General features: G+C 39.4%; 1 protein-coding gene across 2 annotated transcripts in view; it reads left to right on the top strand.

Moving 5' to 3' along the window:
* The window catches only part of ANKRD10 (ankyrin repeat domain 10), a 51517-nt gene that overhangs the window by 8625 nt on the left and 20211 nt on the right, over positions 1-22681 (top strand). For both annotated transcript variants that reach the window (XM_073349906.1, XM_073349915.1), the window contains exon 3: positions 6480-6571. In XM_073349906.1, coding sequence (XP_073206007.1) covers positions 6480-6571 — 92 coding nt within the window. The remainder of the gene's footprint in view (positions 1-6479; positions 6572-22681) is intronic.

Here is a 22681-nt window from a genome sequence, read left to right as displayed (position 1 = left end):
AGGTTCCAGCCCCACTGCTCCAGTGACTCAGCCAAAGCTTCAACAGCAGAGATTGAAGTAGTCTCACATTGTAATATCCCATAGCTCTGGAGTTAAACACGCTGCTTAGAAGTAGGAGACACCTATTCAAATCCTTTCTCCCCATCATGCAGAGTGGGGAACTGAACTTGGTTCTCCCACATCCCATGCTGAGTGCTCCAATCATTGGGCTGAATGTTATAACGTGAGTGGATTTTGAATGATACCACACACCTACTGGATTGGGCCCCGAACACAAAATAGGCATTCACTTGTCTTTCCTCTTGCCAGTTTGTGGATTGCTCTTGGGCTTAGGTGGGAGTGAGGTAGCAGTGCACTTTCCCATGGGCAGAATCATATGCACCTAGGAAATATTTATGCTGAAAACTTAGGCACTGAGTGAGTTCAGGTGCCTACAGGATTAGGCAGCAGCTGAGCAGGAGTTTTATGGGTTGCAATGAGGCCTGAAAACGGGACTGAAGAATCTAAGTACCTTTGTGGCTCTGGGCCAGTCCTTAATGAAGGATAGTTCGGAAAAAGTTTTAATTATTTGTATCTCATGCATTAACTGTAGAAAGCATAAGTGTCTTATAAAATGAGATTTATAAAGAAATTATAATGACAGTTTTAGTAAATGTGTTTTAACTCAACTGAAGATTTGAATAACCCATTTTTCTGCTCCAAGATTTGAGCTGTGGCTGCTGTTTTCAGTAAAACTGTCTTTATCAAGTTGCTGTGGTATTAGCAGCATGACCACAATTCTGTTGTTACAATGCATCTCTTAAACAGATAAGAATGTAAAAAATACAACTGTAAGTCAAGCCACCATATCTAATTAAATAATGGAAACCACTAGTCAATGCAACATGATTCAATCAAAATTCTAACTGGTATTAATAGGAGCTGACTGAGATTATTTTAGGATGTACTTGTTTTCATAATATTTCTCTTCTGAGGCTAAAGGTCTTATAAAATTCAACAAGTGACTTCTTTAAACTGTTTTTAAAAGACACACATTTTTCAGCATCATAATATCAGTGGTTGAATAGATTTTATCTGAGCTACTTAATCTTCATTACTGTATTGTGAGGCCGGACTAAGACTTATTTGTGGGTGGAGGATGGATTAGTATAATAGGCAGTGAAATTGTGTGGGTGACTTTTGTACTCTGGAATTTTCTTAACAGTAATAGAGACAAGCAGTAATAATTACAGATTTGTACTGTTGTGACTTTGCAAAAAAATGTGGTTATTAATGCACAGCAAGCATGACCATAAATCCCTTTAGTGCTGAACAATGTGCCATATATATTCTAGCACAGTGGTTCTCAAATTGTGGGTCAGGACCCCAAAGTGGATCACAACTCTATTTTAATGGGGTCGCCAGGGCTGGCTTAGACTTGCTGGGGCCCAAGGCTGAAGCCCAACCCCCACCACCTGAAGCCTAAGGGTTTCAGCCCTGCGTGTTGGGACTCAGACTACAGCTCCCAGGGTCAGTGGGGCTCAGGTGTGCTCAGGCTTCAGTCCCCACTCCTGGGGTCATGGTGCAGTGAAGTTTGAAAATCGCTGTTCTAGCAGCAGTGAAAACATTTATTATAATGCTGTGGAGTGGCAATTAATATAAACAGATATATAGATTTAAAAAAAGAAATCTACAGTGGTGGATCAGAAATTTTACAGTTGCCTAGGTAATACTTCACTATAAAATAAATAAATAAAGGGGTTACTTTCACTCTGTTTATGCTGTATAATATTTACTATGAAACAAATAGGATGTGCAATATTGTCAAGTTAACTCCGCTGTAGTAACGTTAACTTCTAATGTAATTTTTTTAAAAGAAAAAGTTGCACAGTTAAAATACAACTTTCATTTTTAGATTTTATGTGAGAATTTTAATATCCAAATGGTCTCGATTGTTAAGATGAATGGGATAGGAGAGCATTTACTGAGGTCACATTTTACTGTGTCTTAATAGAGGCTTGCATGAGGGAAAGAGGTTAGATTTTGCCTTGAGGAAGGACTGTGCTATGATTGTTTCAATGAGACATGAACAACTTCCCACACAAAAGTTACCCCATCATCAACCTCTGGAGCTGTTGTTCAGAAAGGTGCATTTTTGTTGCCACAAAAGGGGCTTAATTAGGATCTGCTGTAACTGAGCATCCTCAAACTAAGAACTGAATTTCCAGATTTATAGCTTTATTATCCAGCTAGCTTCTTTGCTTGTCTCAGTATAGTGTGATGAGCCTTCCCTTGTAGTAACAACTGATTCATAGAAAGGGTCTGGATGAGAAGTGCTTTTCTTGCTGTACTCTGTGCAGCCTGTTGGCCACTGGAAAAGAGAGATTGGTTCTTCCTGTTGACCCATTCTATCTGGTAATCTATCCAGAGTATTGTACCTAATAAAAAGAGTAATTTTGGAGGTAGGGAGAATTCATTAATTTTCCCATAAATTTGATCTCAGATGTCCTTCCGAAAGAATAAAATTTACTTGCTAGTTTTCAAAATTCAGGTTTGTTTGTTTTTTTAAATTCAGGAATGGGGAATAACTTTTTTCAATGGTAAGTGGGTTGTGTTTTCCAGTCTGATGTAAATATCAACATGCTTGAGTTTTTTCCTCATAATCTAACAAAACAAACCAATCATCTTCTAGTTAAAAATAATTGTAAATAATTTCATTGCTCCGGAAGAGTGTTTCAAAAGTACGCCTCTACCCCGATATAATGCGACCTGATATAACGTGGGTTCGCATACAACGTGGTAAAAGCTCTGACACGCTGCTCTGAGCAGCGTGTTAAGCAGGCCATGGCCAAGGGGTTGGATAAGGGGCAGAGGGTCTCGGGGGCGGTCAGGGGCTCTTCCTCCCCCCCCTCCCCCGCACAGGGTCTGGGAGGCAGAAGCTTCGGGGGGGGGCACTTTTGGGGGCCCCGCAGTCCCAGAGTGGCCTGGGGAATTAGCGGGAGGCCGGGAGCAGCCCACTTCGCTGCCCCAGCCCTGTTGCTCAGGGGAGGGGGCTTGGAGGAAGGGATCCTGCCCCACATTCACCGGCAGTGGCGGAAGCGGAGCAGCCCGGCCCCAGCCCGCTCCACTCCGCCAGCTCCCAGCTGTGGTGCTCTGCTTCCCGCTGCAGGTGAGTGCAGGACCTTTCGCCAACCCCCCTGAGCGACACGACTGGGGCCGGGGCAAGGAAAGCGGAGGCGGCTAGGGTCGCATCGCTCTGTTTTCCGCCACCGGTGAGTACGGGGGGCGTCCTTTCCCCAACCTCCCTGCACTTGCTGGCGGTGGGAAGCGGAAGCTCCCCCTCCCGCCCCCATACTCACCTGCAGCGGGAAGCGGAGTGCCACGCTGGGAGCTGGTGGAGTGGAGCAGGCTGGGGCCACGTTGCTCCGCTTCCTGCTGCTGCCGATGCGTGCCTGTCGGGGCGGGGCATGTGGATAGGGGTCAGAGCAGTTGGGCGACAGGGAGCAGAGGGGGTTGGGTGCGGGGGGGCCTGGGGGTGATTAGGGACGGGGGTCTCTGGAGGGGGCGGTCAGGGAATGGGGGCAGAGCAAGTTGAATATTACGCGGTCCCACCTATAACACTTGGAGATTTTTTGTCTCCCGAAGACCATATTATATCAGGGTAGAGGTGTAGCAAGTGAATAGTAGTTATAATTTAAATTTTGCCATCTTAAGTACAGGATTTCCTATTAAACAAATGCTGTAAATAAGCACAATGATCATATTTTCTGTAATTCCCTTAATCCACTAAATGTCTGTAATTAGAGCGGCATTACCACCCCACTCCATGGTCTCACGGGTGTTTGAGGGATTTTTTTCTGGGACAGCAGGGAAAAAAACTCCTTGAGCCATCTAAGGAGCACACCTCTGTCTAATCCTCTTAATAAGACATTCAGCCCTCTCATGGTCTATAAGGGGACTCTGGGCTGAATGGTAGGTCATAAGGCAGTAGCAAAGCCTATTGGCTCCTGTGCACTTAAGGGTTTATAACAGCAGTTCTCAAACTTTTGTACTGGTGACCCCTTTCACACAGCAAGGCTCTGAGTGCAATCTATTTAACACTACCATAAATGCTGGAGACGAAGCGAGATTTGAACTGGAGGCTGACAGCTCGTGACGCCCCCCCTCCCCCATGTAATAACCTCACGACCCCCTGAGGGGTCTCGACCCCTGGTTTGAGAACTCCTGGTTTATAAGCTTCTTACCAGCCCTGGGTGCTATTCTGCAGTGGAAGAAAAGCTCCCCACCTCCGCTTCTTGGGATGAGAGTTGGACCAGGTCTCTTGGGATTTGCTGTGGAAGTCATGTTAGTTATGTCTTAGAGAAAATTCCTTCCTTTTCATTTCTGTCAGATTTGCCTGAGCAGGTCAGTGTGGAGTTTTTTGCCTTCCTCTCAGCAGCCCAGGGAGCTGGTGGGTTGGTTATGTTGTAAAATTCATTTTTGTTCCAGGTTGGCAGGTGCTTACTGCAGGTAAGCATGCAGTGGGGGGGCGTGTCTAGTTTCCTGATAAATCAGAATTGGAAGCAGATTAGGAGAAGGCGTCTCCTAAAGAAAATGGGAAATGAGATAGGAGCTCCTAATGATCAATACAATGAGGCCCCCTTTTCCCTACTCCCTTACCCTCAGATGAGAGAGGGTAATGAGTCTCGGCACCAGTGCTGGTTAATGATGTTGGAGGCTGATGATAGCCCTCCAGTGGGTGTGGAACTGATTACACTAGGGTTGGTGGCCTGCACTGGACAAGTTATTGCTGGATAGTAGCCTAGCTCAACCACATTCTTGGTGTCTTGTCTGTTTTTCTGCATTGTCTGGGACAATTGCTGTGTAGCAGATAAAAACTCCGTTCTATCGGTATAACTGGCCAGCTTTCCTGCTTTTCTAATCAGTAACATATATTTTATTTCATTGGTTGTGAAAATAATGCAAAGCAGCAAGCTGAAAACATAAGCTGAAATCCTGTTCTGACCAATACCTCTGTCAGCTCTTGTTTTCTCCTTGATCTTTTGGCCACTCCTCCTGTCTCTGTCTGATGGGGACACAACTCACGGAGATAGGACATCTTTGTCTGTGCCCTTGCCCAAGACTGAGGGGGATGGAGGTTCCAGAGAAACTTTGTCCTTCAGCACCTTCTTTTAGAAGTTATAGGATTGTCTTCTCTTTGAAAAGGTCGGTGTGACACTATGCATATAACAGTAACCTTAACAAAAAGATTTACTTAAAATGGAGAATGGAATTAAAACAAACCATGCTTAATGTCAGCTGAGCACGGATATGACCTTTGTAAAATTATCCTTACCATGAAACAAACTATTGACAGACTCTAAATCAGGTATATAAAACATACATTCCACTATCCGGAACTAACCTGCAAGCTGTCTTTGTGTGGCCCACAAGGCATAACCAGAATGTGCAGAATCTTGGTTTTCATTTTTTAAAAAATCTAGTTCTCACAGTTGCAGAGATAAGGTTCCAAACGTGAACAGAATGTAACCGATGCAGTGATGTCTGTCTTACTCTGCAGATACCCTGAATCAATGACTAAAAGAGCTGTGAACCCCCGTATCCTTTATTAATTGCATTGGATCATCAATTCTAAAACCCAGTGATGATCCTTATCAGTTAAATAGTTAATTCTGACATTTATCATCTTAACAGATAGAATGGTGGGTAGGAATGAAGCACCTGGGGTAGGAATTGGGAGTTGCTGCGGTGCAGGACATGCAGAGAGAACAAGAGACTTGCAAAGATTGGGAAAGGGGAAAAAAAAACACAGGGCAGGAATAGTGGTGGCTTTAAGGGAAGCATATTTTCTCACTGAGCGATGACTGCAACAGTACAGCACTGAAAAACCAACTGAACATTTACTTCAAGCCCACATTCTCCTTATGATCTCTGGGTACATTTACTGCTGTCAGTGGGAGATCCGTGGCACATTGTGGGAAGCATGTAGTTCTGAATTCATAGTGAGCCCATGGATCATAATCAGAATTCAGCCCTCTCCTACAAATGAAACTGACACCACTGCTGTAGCTTGCCTGTCAAACCTGTAAAGGCTTGTTGGGCAGAGAGAGGAGGGAGAATTGCATGAAAGAGAATTTGTATTTTTGCTGGGCTGCTTATATAGCAACAATTACAAAGGGGCTCCAATCCTGATTTGGATCTCTGAGCACTACTGTAATACTAATGGATGATGATAGCCTCAAAGAAGGATCATTCCATAATCACATGATATTAGTTTCCATATGAGGCAGCCAAAATAGAGAAACCCAGAAAAACCTTTACAATACTATTAAAGTAGTGGTCACATTCACAAATGGATACTGGCTACCTTTACTAATCCATTTCTTTAATTCATATCAGGAAAAAGCCACTAAATGTTTAGAAATAATGTAAGTTTTATTTTATTTTATTTATTTATTTTGGAGCAGTTATACCTGACAAAATGTGCTCTGTCTTTTCAGGATTATGTTGGTGAAACCCCTATTCATAAAGCAGCACGTTCTGGTAGTATGGATTCCTTAAGTGCCCTTGTAGCTCATGGAGCTCAAATAGAGTAAGTGAGGTTTTTTGCTTGGTCGTTGTGTGTCTAACTAACTAACATAGGATAGCAAACCTAGATACTAATAAAACTGAAAAAAATCAGAACAGCAAACATCTTATTAAGAAAATTTCAGTTAGACATGTCCATTTATTGTAAAACTTAAGGTTTTTAACATGTCTTGTAATAAAAAATATTGCACTTGTAGTGATATCAATCAGTGCAATATATGAAACGGAGTGTATATTTAAGTTATTAAAACCATATTTATCACACCTCTGTAAAATGCCCCAAAATTTTACATCTTGTCTGTTATGTAGTTATCTATTACAACACTTTATACATCATATTAATGAATACATTTACAAAAGAGCTAGAGCAGAGTTATTTGCCAAAAAAACTTTCACTTAGCTATTAGTGTAATAATTTTTGTTAGTATATATTGTGTATTTGCACTGTTAACTTTTTTCTTTAAAGGTTTATATACTGCAAAAACATTCAGAAAATTTCACAAACTTTTGCAACTTACAGCATGGACAAAATGGATGCAGTTTTCACCTAGACATGTTGAGTATAAGCTCTACGGCTTATAATACTGTAAATACTTTAGCACTTTGTTTATAATTAGAACTAGCTTTATTATTTAATGATAATTAGTGTGTTTTGTATTTTAACCTGCAATGTGAATCTCTGAGTTATAAGTGAAATAAGAATCTGAGTTAATTTCTTGTTTAACCCTTTGGTTTCCATCTTACTGTTTTTTGTAATGCTGCATCAATGAAATCTGCCTTAATTAGTTTTTTGTTACAGTACTATATAGTGTCCAGAAAGCGTAATTTACAGTTTAATAATATTAAACACAACTATCTTGCTAGTATAATGGTGTTCAATTAAAAATTGTTATGCAAACTCTGAGTAGAATCTTGACATGTTACTTGAAATCAAATTTAACTTTATAAATTCCCGTTTTGAACTGAATACATCTGAAAGTGAATGCTTGAGGCAAACTGGAATTAAAATTTACTGTGGAATTGAGGAAACCTTAATTATCATCATCATCAATTAGTATGTGATCAGTTGATTTTGAAATTGGCTGAAAGGATAATGTTAAGTGGTATAGAAATTTATAATAAAGTACTTGAAATAAATAAGATTCTAGAAGTAAAATAAACTAATGGTTAGCACTAATAGGGTTTTCCTTATGCAAGCAGTACAATTAAGAAAGACGGCTCTAAATTTAAATCATTGCATTAATCTTTCCTGATATTGACATGTCGTTGTGCGTTGTAGGCAAAATATTGTTATAAACTTTTGTAGAGGGTATCTAACTTTGGCCAAAACTATTGTTGGTCTTTCTAATGTAATCTAAAGTGCAACAGAAATAGTGCAGATTTATGATAATTTTATGTAATAGATTACCAATTTTGTCTATGTGGTATTTCAATATTTATACAGTGCCTTCAGTGTTCCATGGGGCTATATAGACAAGTAAAGTAACAGGCCTTGCCCTGAGGGGATTATTGTCTAAGGCCTCAGTTTTTCAATCTGATTTGCTTCTGTGGACTGTTACTCTGCATGGACCCAAAGTGAATGTAGTAGGACTCTGTGTAAGCCCACAAGTCTCTGTTTGTAGATCAGTTAGCAGGATCAATACCTTAATTTGATTCATCTGTTTCATATGGAGTGAAATCCTGGGCCCAGTGAACTCAATGAGAGTTTTGCCATTAACTTCAGTGGGGCCAGGATTTCACCTGTAGTTTTTCAAATTTAAATGCCTAAAATTAAGCCCCATATTTAAACATCTGAAAAGGGTATTGATTTTTAAGCATCCAGGTTTGAATCTGGACCCACAGTTAATAGTCTTGTTGATTATGTAATAAAATGCAGAGTACCTTAAGTATTACATTTTTATTCTTATCTATTCTATGTCTTAAAGAGAAAAAATGGACTCTTCCCACTAGCTATACTAATTAATTCAACCATGGATATAGTAAATGAAATGATTGACTATATGGAATCAAAAGAAGTTTTATTTTTAAATACGGAATTATACACATTGAATCAAATACATTGATGAAGTAAAGCAATTATAATTCTCTGGTTTTAGTTAACTGTGCCCACAGGTACTGGGGGTGAACTTGGCCCTTGGTTCATAGTAATTTGCACTTCTTATTCTGTTTTCTATAAATAAATTCTTGTTTATTTCTTTATACAGTGTTTTTGTTACTAAAAACTGTAGTTGCATGAAGATGCAGAGAATACAACTATGACTGCAGATAGGCAAATATAAAGACACCTGATGTAAACAGGTATACAATGTATGCTGAATTTCACATCATTTACTTGTGTTGTATGGGAAGTAACACAAGGATACTAAGACTCCATTGTTTCACTATGGACTTACTACTAGTAGTAGTATAATATTTTCATCAGGGTATCTCTTATTAAAGCCTGATAATTGAAATAGTGCTCTTTTAAAATTGAGTGCAAAAGCTAACTTGGGCTACCACAATGTTTGATAAGTTTTTACAGTATTCTTGTTACTCATTAAGTTAAATTGGAAACTAACTAATATTGACCGTATTTAATTTTATCCTTGTTGGACAGATGATGATAACTTGAGTTTGAATAAATTTACTTTCTTGAAGTTCTTCAAGTTTACTTTATTTCCAGTTTGGTAGTTCACCACTCCTATAAAATAAATTCAATATGTTGCAGTCTAAACTGGACTAAGATTTGTATTATTTCCCTAATTGATGAAAGAAAATATGGGTCTCCATTCCTGTGTAAATTTTTAATTGTAAAACAATATTAAATGTACCCCATTGAAAATAGTTTGACTTTTTTTGGTGGTATTTGCCTTCTCATATTAGCTGAATCATACTCTGTGCACAGGATGTCCTATATCCATAGAAATGATTGCTTCTAACTATGGTTTTCATGGATTCTTGAAGAGGGGGAAGCAGGTGGTCACAATGTCCTCATATGAGTGAAAAGGTTTGCTGTGTAACTGACTTATTAATATGGATAATGCTTTTTAAAGTAATCCATAATTGCTGGATTTTTATTAAAATGGCATAATAGCACAATTTATATATTTGTCAAAATTGTGCACATTAAAAATAATGATGAAACAAGTATTCACAAAACTCTACAAAGAAAAGATTTCTTGGTGCCAGGTTTTCTTTTGACCTTTTAATATATCTTTTTTCAGACCCAAATTATTTTATAACTTCTAAAAATACACTTTTATAACATTTCACTCATTTAAAAAAGATACCCAAATATAAATGCTGAACACGCATTGTTGGATAAATGGGAAAGAAATACACATCAGTATATCTGCTGTTATTAATGACCGTGATCATTTAAAACGGTTTCTGGCACTTTGCATCTGTGCATCATATCACACATTTCTGATCACATCATTCTTTTTCCTGTTTGTATGAACAGTTCAGGCTTCTGCAACTGCCATTTGAGCAGCCACGCTGTACTACTTCAGTGACTCAGTCTTGAGTTGGATTGATGGAAGAGACCCCCCTGCTAATGGCCAATTGTTGATTCATCTGAATCCTGCTATGGTGGCGAGAGAACTCTTGACTTGAGATCATGGGGTAGTTTGAGATGTGTTCATTAAGATGAACACGCTAAATCTTGCTATGGGCAGTTGTTTTGCTTAAATTGATAAAAAGGAAGAAATTCCACATGTTCTTTCCATACTATGTTCTTGAAATATTCAGATATATTGTTCAGGGTTCTTGAATACCGAAATACAAGTGAAAGCTTCATTTGTTTGAGGAAGAGTTCTGTAAAATATTGTAGAAAAATAGTTTGTCAAGCTGTCAAAGCCTGGTAGTGATGCGCCAGTACCATTGTCTATGGCCATTAGAGAAAAGTTACAGAAGAAAAAGTGTTTTCCTTCCTGGTTTGTGATAACTTAATTTGGTTGCCAGGGGAAGATATCGAAGTACTGAGATAGACATGTCAATGGCCAAAGTCAAAATGAGACCAGTGGCATTTGAAACTGTGAAATCAGTAGTACATCTGCTTCTGTTGGGTGAATGACCTACATCACAATGATACTTTATGCATTCAGCTCTAGCTGACACAAAAATTTCAGCTACTTTCTCACCAGAACTTTTGCCTGATGTATTGATTATGTATTAATTCCCAGTTAGCATTCTGTGGTTTGCCAGGGCTCAGCCTTGAGCTTGAAAAGAGTTCTCAATATGACGAGAGCCCTGATGTGTACAGGAAAAATACTTACTTACACTTAGGAAGGGCCTTTTGACTTTGTAATTTTTTATCAATACAGTTAGCAAGATCTCTACCTACTTTACTGGGTTGGAGTGTTTGTGATAATTCAGAATGGTCAAGACTTCTGGCATAAAAGCATTCATATACTCACTCCATCCTTTGCAGAGAAACCCAAAGTATCAGTCATTATCTTTCTTAATGTGTTATGCTGATGCCCACTGTGCTTTAGTTCCTTTTCCTTATTTGAACTTCCACACCACTTCTTCTCCAGTAGAGTATACCTGGCAATACTGGCACTCAGTATAGAAGAATTATCCTAGTAGTTTTGTTATGCCCAAATACTTCTAATTCTTATTGCTTATTTTCCATCTTACTGTCATTTAAATGCTTCTTAGCACAGTGTTCCATATTTATGGTAAACCACTACATAGACCTTTGCAAACTTTAGACCATCTTGTAGGTACCTCCTTTCCAAATTCAACTCCTCACCTTCCCTGTGGCATCTATACCTCTGGGTTACTTAAAGTAATTTAGGACATTATCAAGAAGATGCAATCGAAATTAAACTATTTTGTTACACAGATCTTGTTAGGGTCAATTTCAAAGAGGTTTTTGAAAATACCAAAACCTTAAGCCTGACTCTGTATTCAGTAGGGAGACCAGACCACCAGGTTAATGTGCTCTTGGAGGCCTCTTTTGGTAAGTGGGGGCTGTTTCATTTTGGAGTAATGGGTGCTTTAAGCTTGGAAGCTTCCTTACATCACAGTCCATTAGGCTGGAGAGTCACACACATGGATAGCTGTAGTCAAGTCAGAAACTGAATGTGATTGGGCTTAGCCTCCTTGCCAGCCAAAAGTGACAGAGGACCTTTTTTTCACAGCTGTAGTTATTTGGGTATTCAGTAATAGCAAAAAGTCCAGGAAAAAACTTGCCTTCAGATTCTATTAAGATAAGAATTGGGTGTCTTTTCTGGTAGCGGCATGCTCTTAAATATGAGACGGGACAGCCATAGTTATCAGTATTATCAGATACAAATGAGAGATGCTGCCATTTGAGAGAGCCTGCTTAAAGTCCATAGAGCAGCGGTTCTCAAACTGAGTCAGGCCCCCAAAGTGGCTCCCAACCCCATTTTAATGGGGTCGCTGGGGCTGGAGTTAGACTTGCCGGGGGCAGAGTCCCACCGCCGGGGGCCAAAGCCAAAGCCCGAGGGCTTCAGCCCTGGGTGGCTAGGCTCAGGTTACAGGCCCCCATCCTGGGGCTGAAACCCTTGGGCTTCGGTTTTGATTCCCCACCACCCGCCCCACTTCCTTGGATTGTATAGTAATTTTTGTTGTCAGAAAGGTGTTATGGTGCAATGAAGTTTGAGAACCCCTGCCATAGAGGAAAGGAAGTCCTCCATCCAAGCAACAACAGAAATCTTTTTCCATGCCCCTGCCTAGAACTCCACTGGAAAGGATATATTATATTGGCATAAACCTAATTGAATTGTTAACTGGTTTCTCATAAACTTCTTGATTCTTTTGCTTAGAAAAGGGAGTTTAGATGCTGCTGTGTGGTAATTTGCTACATTTTTTTTTTCTCAAGTGGGTTTAAGTACTTGCTCAATTGATTACTTGAAAGTACAGATAATAGGTTTTTGTCTTCAAAGGATGTTGTTGATCATGGCTCTGGCTTCTTGGAGTGTTTTTAGGATTCGTTGTTATGGAAATGGACTCGAAGATGGAGCATATTGGGCTTGTTCTCAACATGCAGGTCTTCTTCAGATAGACTAATCCAGATGTAGGGGAACTTTTCTGTAAAATAAGTTGATAGTTAGTTACAACAGAAAGTGCTGGTTTCTGGAATCCAGTGGAGAGACCTCAGGATGACCAAGAGAATAGTGATTTGAAAATGTTCATTAGGGCGTTATTTTAGCAGCTGCTGTGGTGGGGAAATACCCTGTTGGCCACAAAGATCAGGTTCTGACTAGCTGTAGGCCTGTGACAATAAGAGAAGGGGTAGAATTTGCTGTATTTGTTCTGCTGATACCCTCTGCCTGAGTGTATGATTTTAAACTCGTACTATATTTCACTGCAGCCTCTGTTGCTTTAATCTCTACAGGTAGTTTTTGCCAAATTTAGTTTTGTCATATTTTTGTCTGCAGCTCTAATTTTGGCTTTCTCAACAGATCTGATAATGACTGAACTTACTCCAAAGAAACAACTGGCATAGAAAAACATGAAGCAGTCCCACAAACACAGAAATTTTGTTTAATTGGTGAAAAAAGGCTCTGAAAAACCTTTTGTGTCTGTGACTTCACTATAGCTTGTGTCTGTGACTTGCATAAAAGCCTGACAGATGCTTTATCTCTGACAAAAGCATATCTGCCAACTGCCTAGAAGTACATCACTGGCCACTGTTTTGAGAACCATTGCTTTAGTATATTAATACTCATATTTTAGAAGTTTGGGTTTTTTTCTGTCTTGTTTTATATATGGTAGTGTGTGGCAGAGCTTGGGGGTTTTTTGGTTTAGTTTTCTTTGAGTTTGTCATGAGAGAGTTCTTGCTCATCTAAATCTTGCTCATAAACCTTGCCAGTTTTGAACCCAGAAGGTCTTTTGTCAGCTTAACTTACATAATCACATCCAGTCATCTTGTTGCAGAAGGTATTCCAGTGCTCTCTGAATCTAAAAATCTTTCCCCGCTAGTGGAAACTAGTGGATCTATCATTTGGTCTGTAATTAACTGCCATTGGTGCAATTTTGCATTGTATGTCTATTTCTTCATTGTATGTCTACTTTCACTTGACATTTAAGAAAAGTTTCTCTAAGAAGATGACCTACATCAATCATATCATTTGTTCTACTTCATGTCTTCAATTTTTATGTTAAATACTCCCCTCAAGTATAACTTGTTTTCATATAGGTTATTGTCCAAGAGGGTTCCCACACCACATGATTCAGGCTTTCTGACATGAGAAATTTTCTTGGTTAAACTGTCTGTCTATATTTTGCCGTTGGTCTTCTCTGTGTATATTGAGCAGTGTTGAGGTGGTGATTGTTGTTGAAAACCATGCACAGCCTGTCCTTTTGTGGCATGTAAAAGCTCTGCTTCTTTTGCAGCAGCATTTTTACTACTAAGCTTCTCAGGTTTGTGTGTTGTCTTGATTTTTGAAAACTATTTGGTTGGTGGTCTTTCCTGAGTGGGTTTGAGACTTCAAATACAACTTTCTTGCCTTTTGATAGATACAAACAAACACACACCCCTTGCAATTTTTACTTTGACACCTCCTTAACACACTTCCGTTATAGAAATAAGTCTTAACTTGAATTTCTAATCTGTCTCTAGTCACTAAGTAGCTGCAGCAATAATATTTACTCTCTTCTGACTTGCTAATGTAGATCATCCAGTTTGACCTTGGTACATATATTTGACATAGCAGAAATGGCGGTACTTCATCAGTTGCATTTGTAACAAGTGGGTATTCTGTTGGAGCCTGGGTTTCTCTTTTAGTCTATAACTTCTAGTATTCTCCTGTGAACGTTCCTTGGGGTCAATCTGGCAAAGTACTGTGGTGATGCTGTAAAGCCTCGTTGAGCATTGCTGTTGACAATCTGGGAAGTTTCTGTGATCTTCTTCCTTTTTAGCGGAGAAAACCTTTTCCATTATGGTGCAGTGCTTAGGTGAACAGCTTACCACTTTGAAAACTATTGTAGTCCCTTTTATCTGGTCTTTGAACAGTGTTTAGGAAACACTTATTGTGTAATACAGCATATGTGGAAAATCTGTCAATTTCTGCTGAATGTTACAGCTCCATGGTTCCCAAGCTACCATGGCCCTGACATAGATTTAATGTATGAGAATTGCCTTAGTGGAATGGCACTCCACTCCTCCTCCTAACACACTCTGTGTGGAGATGTAAGGGGAGACTCTGGTCAATGATTTAAAAATATTTAAAATAATTTTCATTAAAATTCAACTTTTCATTATACCATGACACTGGATGTGAAATGAAAACTTGGCACCAACTTCTCATGTCTGTGTGTAGAAGCCCAGTATGTATTTCCACCAAAACATTTCACAACGTCTTCAGCAAATCTCAACTGCCATTAATTAAGAGTGTTTTTCCTTTTCTACTATCACTATCTGAAGAACATGCATTTTAAAAAATGATTTTGCAACTTCTGTACTTGGACACCAAAGGGTTAAAACATTTTAAGTTTAGTATTTTAAATATTTTGCTTTAGAAACTTTAGACTAGTATACTGATGTCTGTAGGAAAAGATTTTTCTCACTGTCGACATATTAGTGTTCTGATCCTTTTTTAATCCTTGTCTCTGCTAACTTTTGTATAAGCATAGTACTAATTCATTTGAGATACAGCATATTAAATTTAAAGTAACTGAAGCCATGAGTTGATCAGTAGTTTTTAGCCCATACTATTTAAATTTCGTCAAAGAACTTCACAATTAAATTGGCTTCAGCATGAAAGTAGTAATGTTTAAAAGCCAGAAAGGCTCTGTGTCTCATTGTTAAGGTGGTCACATGGTGATGGCTTAAACACAATGACTAACGTGCTACTGCACTCTATGTATGTTAATGTAACTTTTAATCTTAATGTTGCCTGCAAATATGTGATCCCTTATGATATAAGTTTCCTGTTTATGCACCATTGCCCGTTTAAATCAAACAGAAGATTCTGAAACTGTAAAAACTACACATGTCAATGTTTTACAGCTACGTAATTCGAATTGACTTGATTTTTTCAAGTAATCCTAGAAAGGGGGAGCATTCCATATAGAAACTGCTGAAACTGCCACAGGTGCTTCTCCGAAAACCTTACAGTTGTGGCATTGAATGTTCAGTATCGCTTCCTTTCTGCACACAAGGCATACTGTTGAGGTATTTGTTGCGGTGATTGGTTTTAATGCTAATCTAGGAATTCAGATATAGAATCTATAGATTTGCATGCTTTTGCTTACCCTAATTTACAATATCTACATTTTTATTTGTAAACTAACAATAAGTAAATTGAGATCAGTATTTTTTAACAGAAGTATTACATTGATATACAAAAACTGTGGTTTATTTTCCTAGATTGTCACATGGCATTAACAAAGAATAGGTGATGTGATAATCACTCTTTAAAATGGTAGTTTCAGGGAATTTTATATATATATATTTTTTATATTAAAAAGTTGGATTATTTTTTGTAGCAAATACTTGCTCTATTTTCTAAAGGATGTGACATTATAAGTGGAAGATTCTTTGAGGTACATCTTTTAAGACTACTTACAACTATTAAACTCACTCTTTTCCCTAAGACAGCAAAAATCTGTTCACTTGCAGGAAAGAATTTGATCACACGTTTCTTTTTAGCAAATTCAGTTGCAGCATGAAGCTCTTCAAAAAGTAAAGTGTTTTTACTGTAGGAGAAAAATGGAAACTCAAAACATGAGTGAAAACCACAAACCTCTTTTATACCAAGAGAAGTTATAGTTCTGAAGACACCTCGTGTTGCATGAAGCAAAATGATCAGGTGAAAGGGAAGAACTCTATTGCTGAATGTTGTCCGTAACTCTTCAGGAGAAGGTATACAAATAAATGTATTTCTCAAGTCAGAGGATTTAAGCATTTAAATTCAAAAACATGCACAGTTTATGTATAAAATTCCTGTGTTGCCAAATAGCTCAAGAAATATAAAATGTAAACAAGCAAACATTGCAGTCATCCAGTTTTATTCATGTTTAGACTATACCTCTCATGTAATTAAATTTCTCGTTTGGTTTCTCCATCTTGTATAGCCTCTTTCTGAGATTTCTCTCTCCATTGTATTCATCCTTACTCTCCAGAGCAAAATGGAAATATCTGTCTTTACATTAATCCAAGAACCCCCCGGGTTACTTCTTGTTTGGATCCCTTCTAAGGAAAGTATTTTGTGGTGTTTCTCATCCTCCTCAAAACTTTGTCAGTTGGGTAACAAATTGCTCTGAAGGGAAAGCATGTCCCTGTCTACAAGCCCAAGTTCACAGAATCAGAGAAATATAGGATTGGAAAGGACCTTGAGAGGTCATCTAGTCCAACCCCCTGGCCTGGGGCAGGACCAAGTAAACCTAAACTGTCCCTTAGAAACCTCCAGTGACAGGGGTTCCATAACCTCCCTTGGAAGCCTGTTCCAATGCTTAACTGTCCATGTATTTAGAAAGTTTTTCCTAGTATCTAACCTAAATGTCTTTTGCTACAGATTAAGCTCATTATTACTTTTTCCACCTTCAGTGAGCATGGTTAACAATTGGTCACTATTTTCTTTATAACAGTCCTTAACATATTTGAAGAGTGTTATCAGGTTTCCCCTCAATCTTCTTTAGTCCAAACTTAACATGCCTAGTTTTCTTAGCCTTCATCATTTTTGATGCTCGCCTCTGGACTCTCTCTCCGCATCTTCCCTAAAGTGTGATTTCCCACAACTGAACACAGTGCTCTAGCTGAGTAGACAGGGACAGTTACATCCTGTGTCCTACATATGACACTTCTGTTAATACACCCCAGAATATTAACTTTTTTTTTTTTTTGCAACTGCATCACACTGTTGACTCTTATTCAATTTGTGATCCATTATAACCCCCAGATCTTTTTCAGCAGTATTACTATCTAGCCAGTTAGTCCCCCACATTGTAGTTGAGCATTTGATTTTTTTTGTTTTTTGTTTTTCCTTCCTTAAAAATAGTATTTTGTACTTGTCTTTATTGAATTTAATCTTGTTGATTTCAGGCCAGTTCTCCAGTTTGTCAAGGTTGTTTTGAATTCTAATTCTGGCCTCTAAAGTGCTTGCAACCCTTCCCATCTGTAGATTTCATAAGCAAACTCCTCATTCCATTATCCAAATCATTAATGAAGATATCACATAGTGATGGACCCCTGCTGGACTCCGTCGGATACATTTTCCCAGTCTGACAGTGAACCATTGGTAACTACTCGGAGTACGGTCTTTCAACCACTTGTGTACCCACTTTATAGTAATTTCATCTAGACCACATTTCTCTAGTTGGTTTATGAAACTCTCATGTGGGATTGTGTCAAAAGCCATATTAAAACCAAGATGTCAGATCAATAGCTACACCCCCATCCTCTAGGCCAGTAGCTTTGTCAAAACCAAATTGGATTGGTTTGGCATGATTTGTTCTTGACTAATTCACGTTGGCTATTACTTATCCTTTTATCGTCTAGGTGCTTAAAAATTGATGTTTAATCATTTTGTTCCAATATTTTTCCAGGTATTGAAGTTAGGCTGACAGGTCTATAATTCATCAGGTCCTCTTTATTCACATTTTTTAAAGGTAGGTACTATGTTTGCCCTTTTCCAGTAGCCTGAGATCTGACTCCCTGATCTTCCATGAGCTCTCAAAGGTCCTATTTTGACTTATATTGGTTCCCTCTTGTTGCTAATATTAATTGTGTTGAGTGTCTGTCACCATTAATCTTTTTAGCAAAGACTGAAGCAAAATAAGCATTAAACAGCTTAGCCTTCTTAATGTCATCTGTTGTTAGTTCTTTTTCCCCATCAAGTAGTGGACTTACACTTTTCTTTGTTTCTCACTTGCTCCTAATGTATTTATAGAATCTTCTCTTACTGATTTTTATGTCTGTTCCTGGATGTAACTCCTTTTGTGCCTTTCTGATTGTGCATATACATGCTTGCTATTATTTTTTACTCCTCCTTAGAAATTTGTCCATGTTTCCACTTTCTGTAGGATTCCTTTCATTTTTCAGGTAATTAAAGAGCTCCTGGTTGGAGCAATGTTGGCTTCTTACTATTCTTCTTATCTTTTCTTTGCATCAGGATAGTTTGCTGTTGTGCTTCTGATATTGTCCCTGAGAAAGCACTAGCTCTCCTGAGCTTTTTCCCCACCTTAGATTGTTTTCCTATGGGACCTAACCTACCAGTTATCTGAATTTTAGTCTGCTCTTTTTTTAAAATCCATTGTCCTAATTCTGCTCTTGCCACTCCTTCCTTTCCTTAGAATTGTGAAAGCTGTCATTTCATGATCACTTTTTCCCAAATTGCCTTCCAACTTCAGATTTGTAACTAATTCCTTCTTGTTAATTTGAATCAATTCTAAAGGGCTGTCCCCCTGGTTGGTTACTTCAGCTTGTGAAACAAGAAGTTGGCCCCAGTATATTCTAAGAATTTATTTGGCATTCTGTGTTTTGCTGCATAACTTTTCCAACAAGTGTCTACATGATTAAAGTCCCCCCCTTATTATCTTTGGATATTTCTGTAGTTTGTTCTAGAATCATAGAATATCAGGGTTGGAAGGGACCCCAGAAGGTCATCTAGTCCAACCCCCTGCTCGAAGCAGGACCAATTCCCAGTTAAATCATCCCAGCCAGGGCTTTGTCAAGCCTGACCTTAAAAACCTCTAAGGAAGGAGATTCTACCACCTCCCTAGGTAACGCATTCCAGTGTTTCACCACCCTCTTAGTGAAAAAGTTTTTCCTAATATCCAATCTAAACCTCCCCCACTGCAACTTGAGACCATTACTCCTCATTCTGTCATCTGCTACCATTGAGAACAGTCTAGAGCCAACCTCTTTGGAACCCCCTTTCAGGTAGTTGAAAGCAGCTATCAAATCCCCCCTCATTCTTCTCTTCTGCAGGCTAAACAATCCCAGTTCCCTCAGCCTCTCCTCATAAGTCATGTGTTCCAGACCCCTAATCATTTTTGTTGCCCTTCGCTGGACTCTCTCCAATTTATCCACATCCTTCTTGTAGTGTGGGGCCCAAAACTGGACACAGTACTCCAGATGAGGCCTCACCAATGTCGAATAGAGGGGAATGATCACGTCCCTCGATCTGCTCGCTATGCCCCTACTTATACATCCCAAAATGCCATTGGCCTTCTTGGCAACAAGGGCACACTGCTGACTCATATCCAGCTTCTCGTCCACTGTCACCCCTAGGTCCTTTTCCGCAGAACTGCTGCCTAGCCATTCGGTCCCTAGTCTGTAGCTGTGCATTGGGTTCTTCCGTCCTAAGTGCAGGACCCTGCACTTATCCTTATTGAACCTCATCAGATTTCTTTTGGCCCAATCCTCCAATTTGTCTAGGTCCTTCTGTATTCTATCCCTCTCCTCCAGCGTATCTACCACTCCTCCCAGTTTAGTATCATCCGCAGATTTGCTGAGAGTGCAATCCACACCATCCTCCAGATCATTTATGAAGATATTGAACAAAACCGGCCCCAGGACCGACCCTTGGGGCACTCCACTTGATACCGGCTGCCAACTAGACATGGAGCCATTGATCACTACCCGTTGAGCCCGACAATCTAGCCAGCTATCTACCCACCTTATAGTGCATTCATCCAGCCCATACTTCCTTAACTTGCTGACAAGAATACTGTGGGAGACCGTGTCAAAAGCTTTGCTAAAGTCAAGAAGTTTAGTTCATCCTCTTTACAGCCTTTTGAGACACTTGTCAGATTGGATTCCATATTCTGTGTTGTAAAATTATAAGTACAACAGTTCCATCACACTGCCATCACTAGCAGGAATCTTTAACCAATGCCTTTGGGCTCTTTTGAAAGAGATGTCAGAGCCCAAGGTTCAGGCCTATCCGGGTTTGGTCAGAGCCATGTCTAAAATTTGGTTTCAGAGTGTTCTGTAGTGTTCTAAAAATTTGGGACAGTAGATTAGGGGAAACCTGAAGTCTGAGAGAACTCCCTTCCCTGCTGTCCGTAGATTGGCATGTATTCTTAAATGTCTTTGCCCTTCAGGGTTTGATCCATGAAGTCAGGGATGGTGTCCCTAGCCTCTGCTAGTCAGAAGGTGGGAATGGGTGATGGGTTGGATCACTCGATGATTACCTGTTCTGTTGATTCCCTCTCTGGCACCTGGCATTGGCCACTGTCGGAAGATAGGATACTGGGCTAGATGGACCTTTGGTCTGACCCCATATGGCCATTGTTATGTTCTTAAGGCCTTGTTAGAATCGGTGTTGTTTATGAAGACTTACTGCTTTTTCAAGTAGGTATGAGAGTGTGAAGTATTCTCTTCATCAGTTGACCAGGCACCTCTGATTGCATCATGGCCGAGAATCTGAGTCACTTTAGAGAAATAATCTACCTTGTATTCCTTAGTACTAGCCTCCAGTAAATCTTCTAGTTGGAAACAGTTTAGCCTCTTTTCTGTTTTTCAGTGAACCCTGGTATATAGTCACATTCCACAGTCTTGGATTTGCCTTCTATTTCCCAGTCATCTATACTAATTCAGAAATTGATACAGGTCATTTAGTTACTGTTCAGTGGTAAGAGGCACAGTCCACCTCACTTAATAGTTAAAAGGAGTATTCAGCTTGCCACTCTACCCCTCTTTCCCTTCCTGTTAGAGGAAGCGTAGAACTCTGACTCTCATCTGGAAATGTCTTTTGGAGACTTTAATATAGGAGCTCGGATCATAATGACTTGAGAAGCAAGTTGTAGCCAGACCCTTAGACACACAGTGTAAGGAAAGGTATAAAGTGTAGGGAAAGGCAGGGTATGCTGCAGTGAGTCACTCCCATCCTGGACATAGTTAGTGTTTTATGTTCATGTTAGCACAAGTGATGGGCAGAGCTAGCTACCAACAGCTGTGAAAATCTGCAGCACCACTGGCTAGCCACGGAAGAGAATACCTACTGCAGCCCCTGAAGGGGTATAGAAAGAGGATGTGCTTGCTCCCAAGGTGGTATAGACCAGGTCAGCACCAGCCCCCATCCAAGCTAGTGCTTTTAAAGGTACAGTGGAGCTCTTAGTTTTTTTTAATATGTAGTCATGCTCTGACTCGGGGCCTTTAGAAGATTCTGTGAGAATATTGCGATTCATTGTCTACCCAGATTCCTGTCAGTGGTGGATGGCAGCAGCTTTCACCAGTCTTTTCCATTACATTGCTTGGAAAACCCATTTGCTTGCTTGATGAAGGTTAATTTTGCACCTGTAAGGTGTGTGACCTCTATCCAAATCCTATAACTATAATAATCCCTATGGTTCTTTCCTGTCTGTTCCATGCAGATTGCTAATTGAGTATTTTAAGTCTTTCCATCAGTTAGCTTCCATTAGTATTTCAGAGTGCTGTGGCTTCTTTGTCACTTTGTGCTCTTGTCAACAAACTTCCCTTCTAGATATGTCTAAGAAAAGATACCCAAACTTGGTAGGCCTGTTTAGGTTTATTTTTTACTAGGTTTTTTTATTCTTTGATGGTCTCTTTTGGATTCTTGGAACCCCCTCAGTCAATTCCAGTTTCTGTCCACTTCTTTCTTCCCATTACTAGCCTCCTTAAATAGGGAATTCCCATTTGCTTTATTTAGTTAAGATCTGACTCGAAGTTTTCAACGCCCACCCCCTTCACACCTCCCCCCCCGATGTATTTATGAGCTCTTTGGTGCAGCTACCAGATTTTTGTTGTTTTTTTTTTCTTTTTTTTAATAGTACCTAGCACAGCAGGGCCCCTAGGTGCTACTGCAATACTACTAGTAGTAGTAGTCTGATAGCTCTTTCATAGAAGGCAAAGTGCCTGGATCTTCAAGTTAGGGAGAAACCATTCTTTAAAAAAAAAAAAAAAAATTCACTTTCTCTTCTCCCCCATTAATTTAAATAGTTTGGGAATTAGTAACTTAACACCTCTTTCAGGAAAATGAAAGTAGTTGTGCCCTTCTGCAGCCTTGCCATGTGGTGTTAAAGGGCTAAGCATCTTAATTTATACATCTTCCACCTGGATAGTCTTTCTTGCTCCCTCCACCACTTTGGGAAATGCTGGTGTAGCTCTTCTTACCATTTTACCCTCCTTTCTTTACTGCTTAGAGCAGTGAAATAGTTTAATAACGTTTTTAAATGTCAACATTGTTATTTAGCA

The sequence above is a fragment of the Lepidochelys kempii genome, chromosome 1 (assembly GCF_965140265.1).
Source record: "Lepidochelys kempii isolate rLepKem1 chromosome 1, rLepKem1.hap2, whole genome shotgun sequence".
Classification (NCBI taxonomy): Eukaryota; Metazoa; Chordata; order Testudines; family Cheloniidae; genus Lepidochelys; species Lepidochelys kempii.
This window is presented reverse-complemented; position numbering and strand designations above follow the sequence as displayed.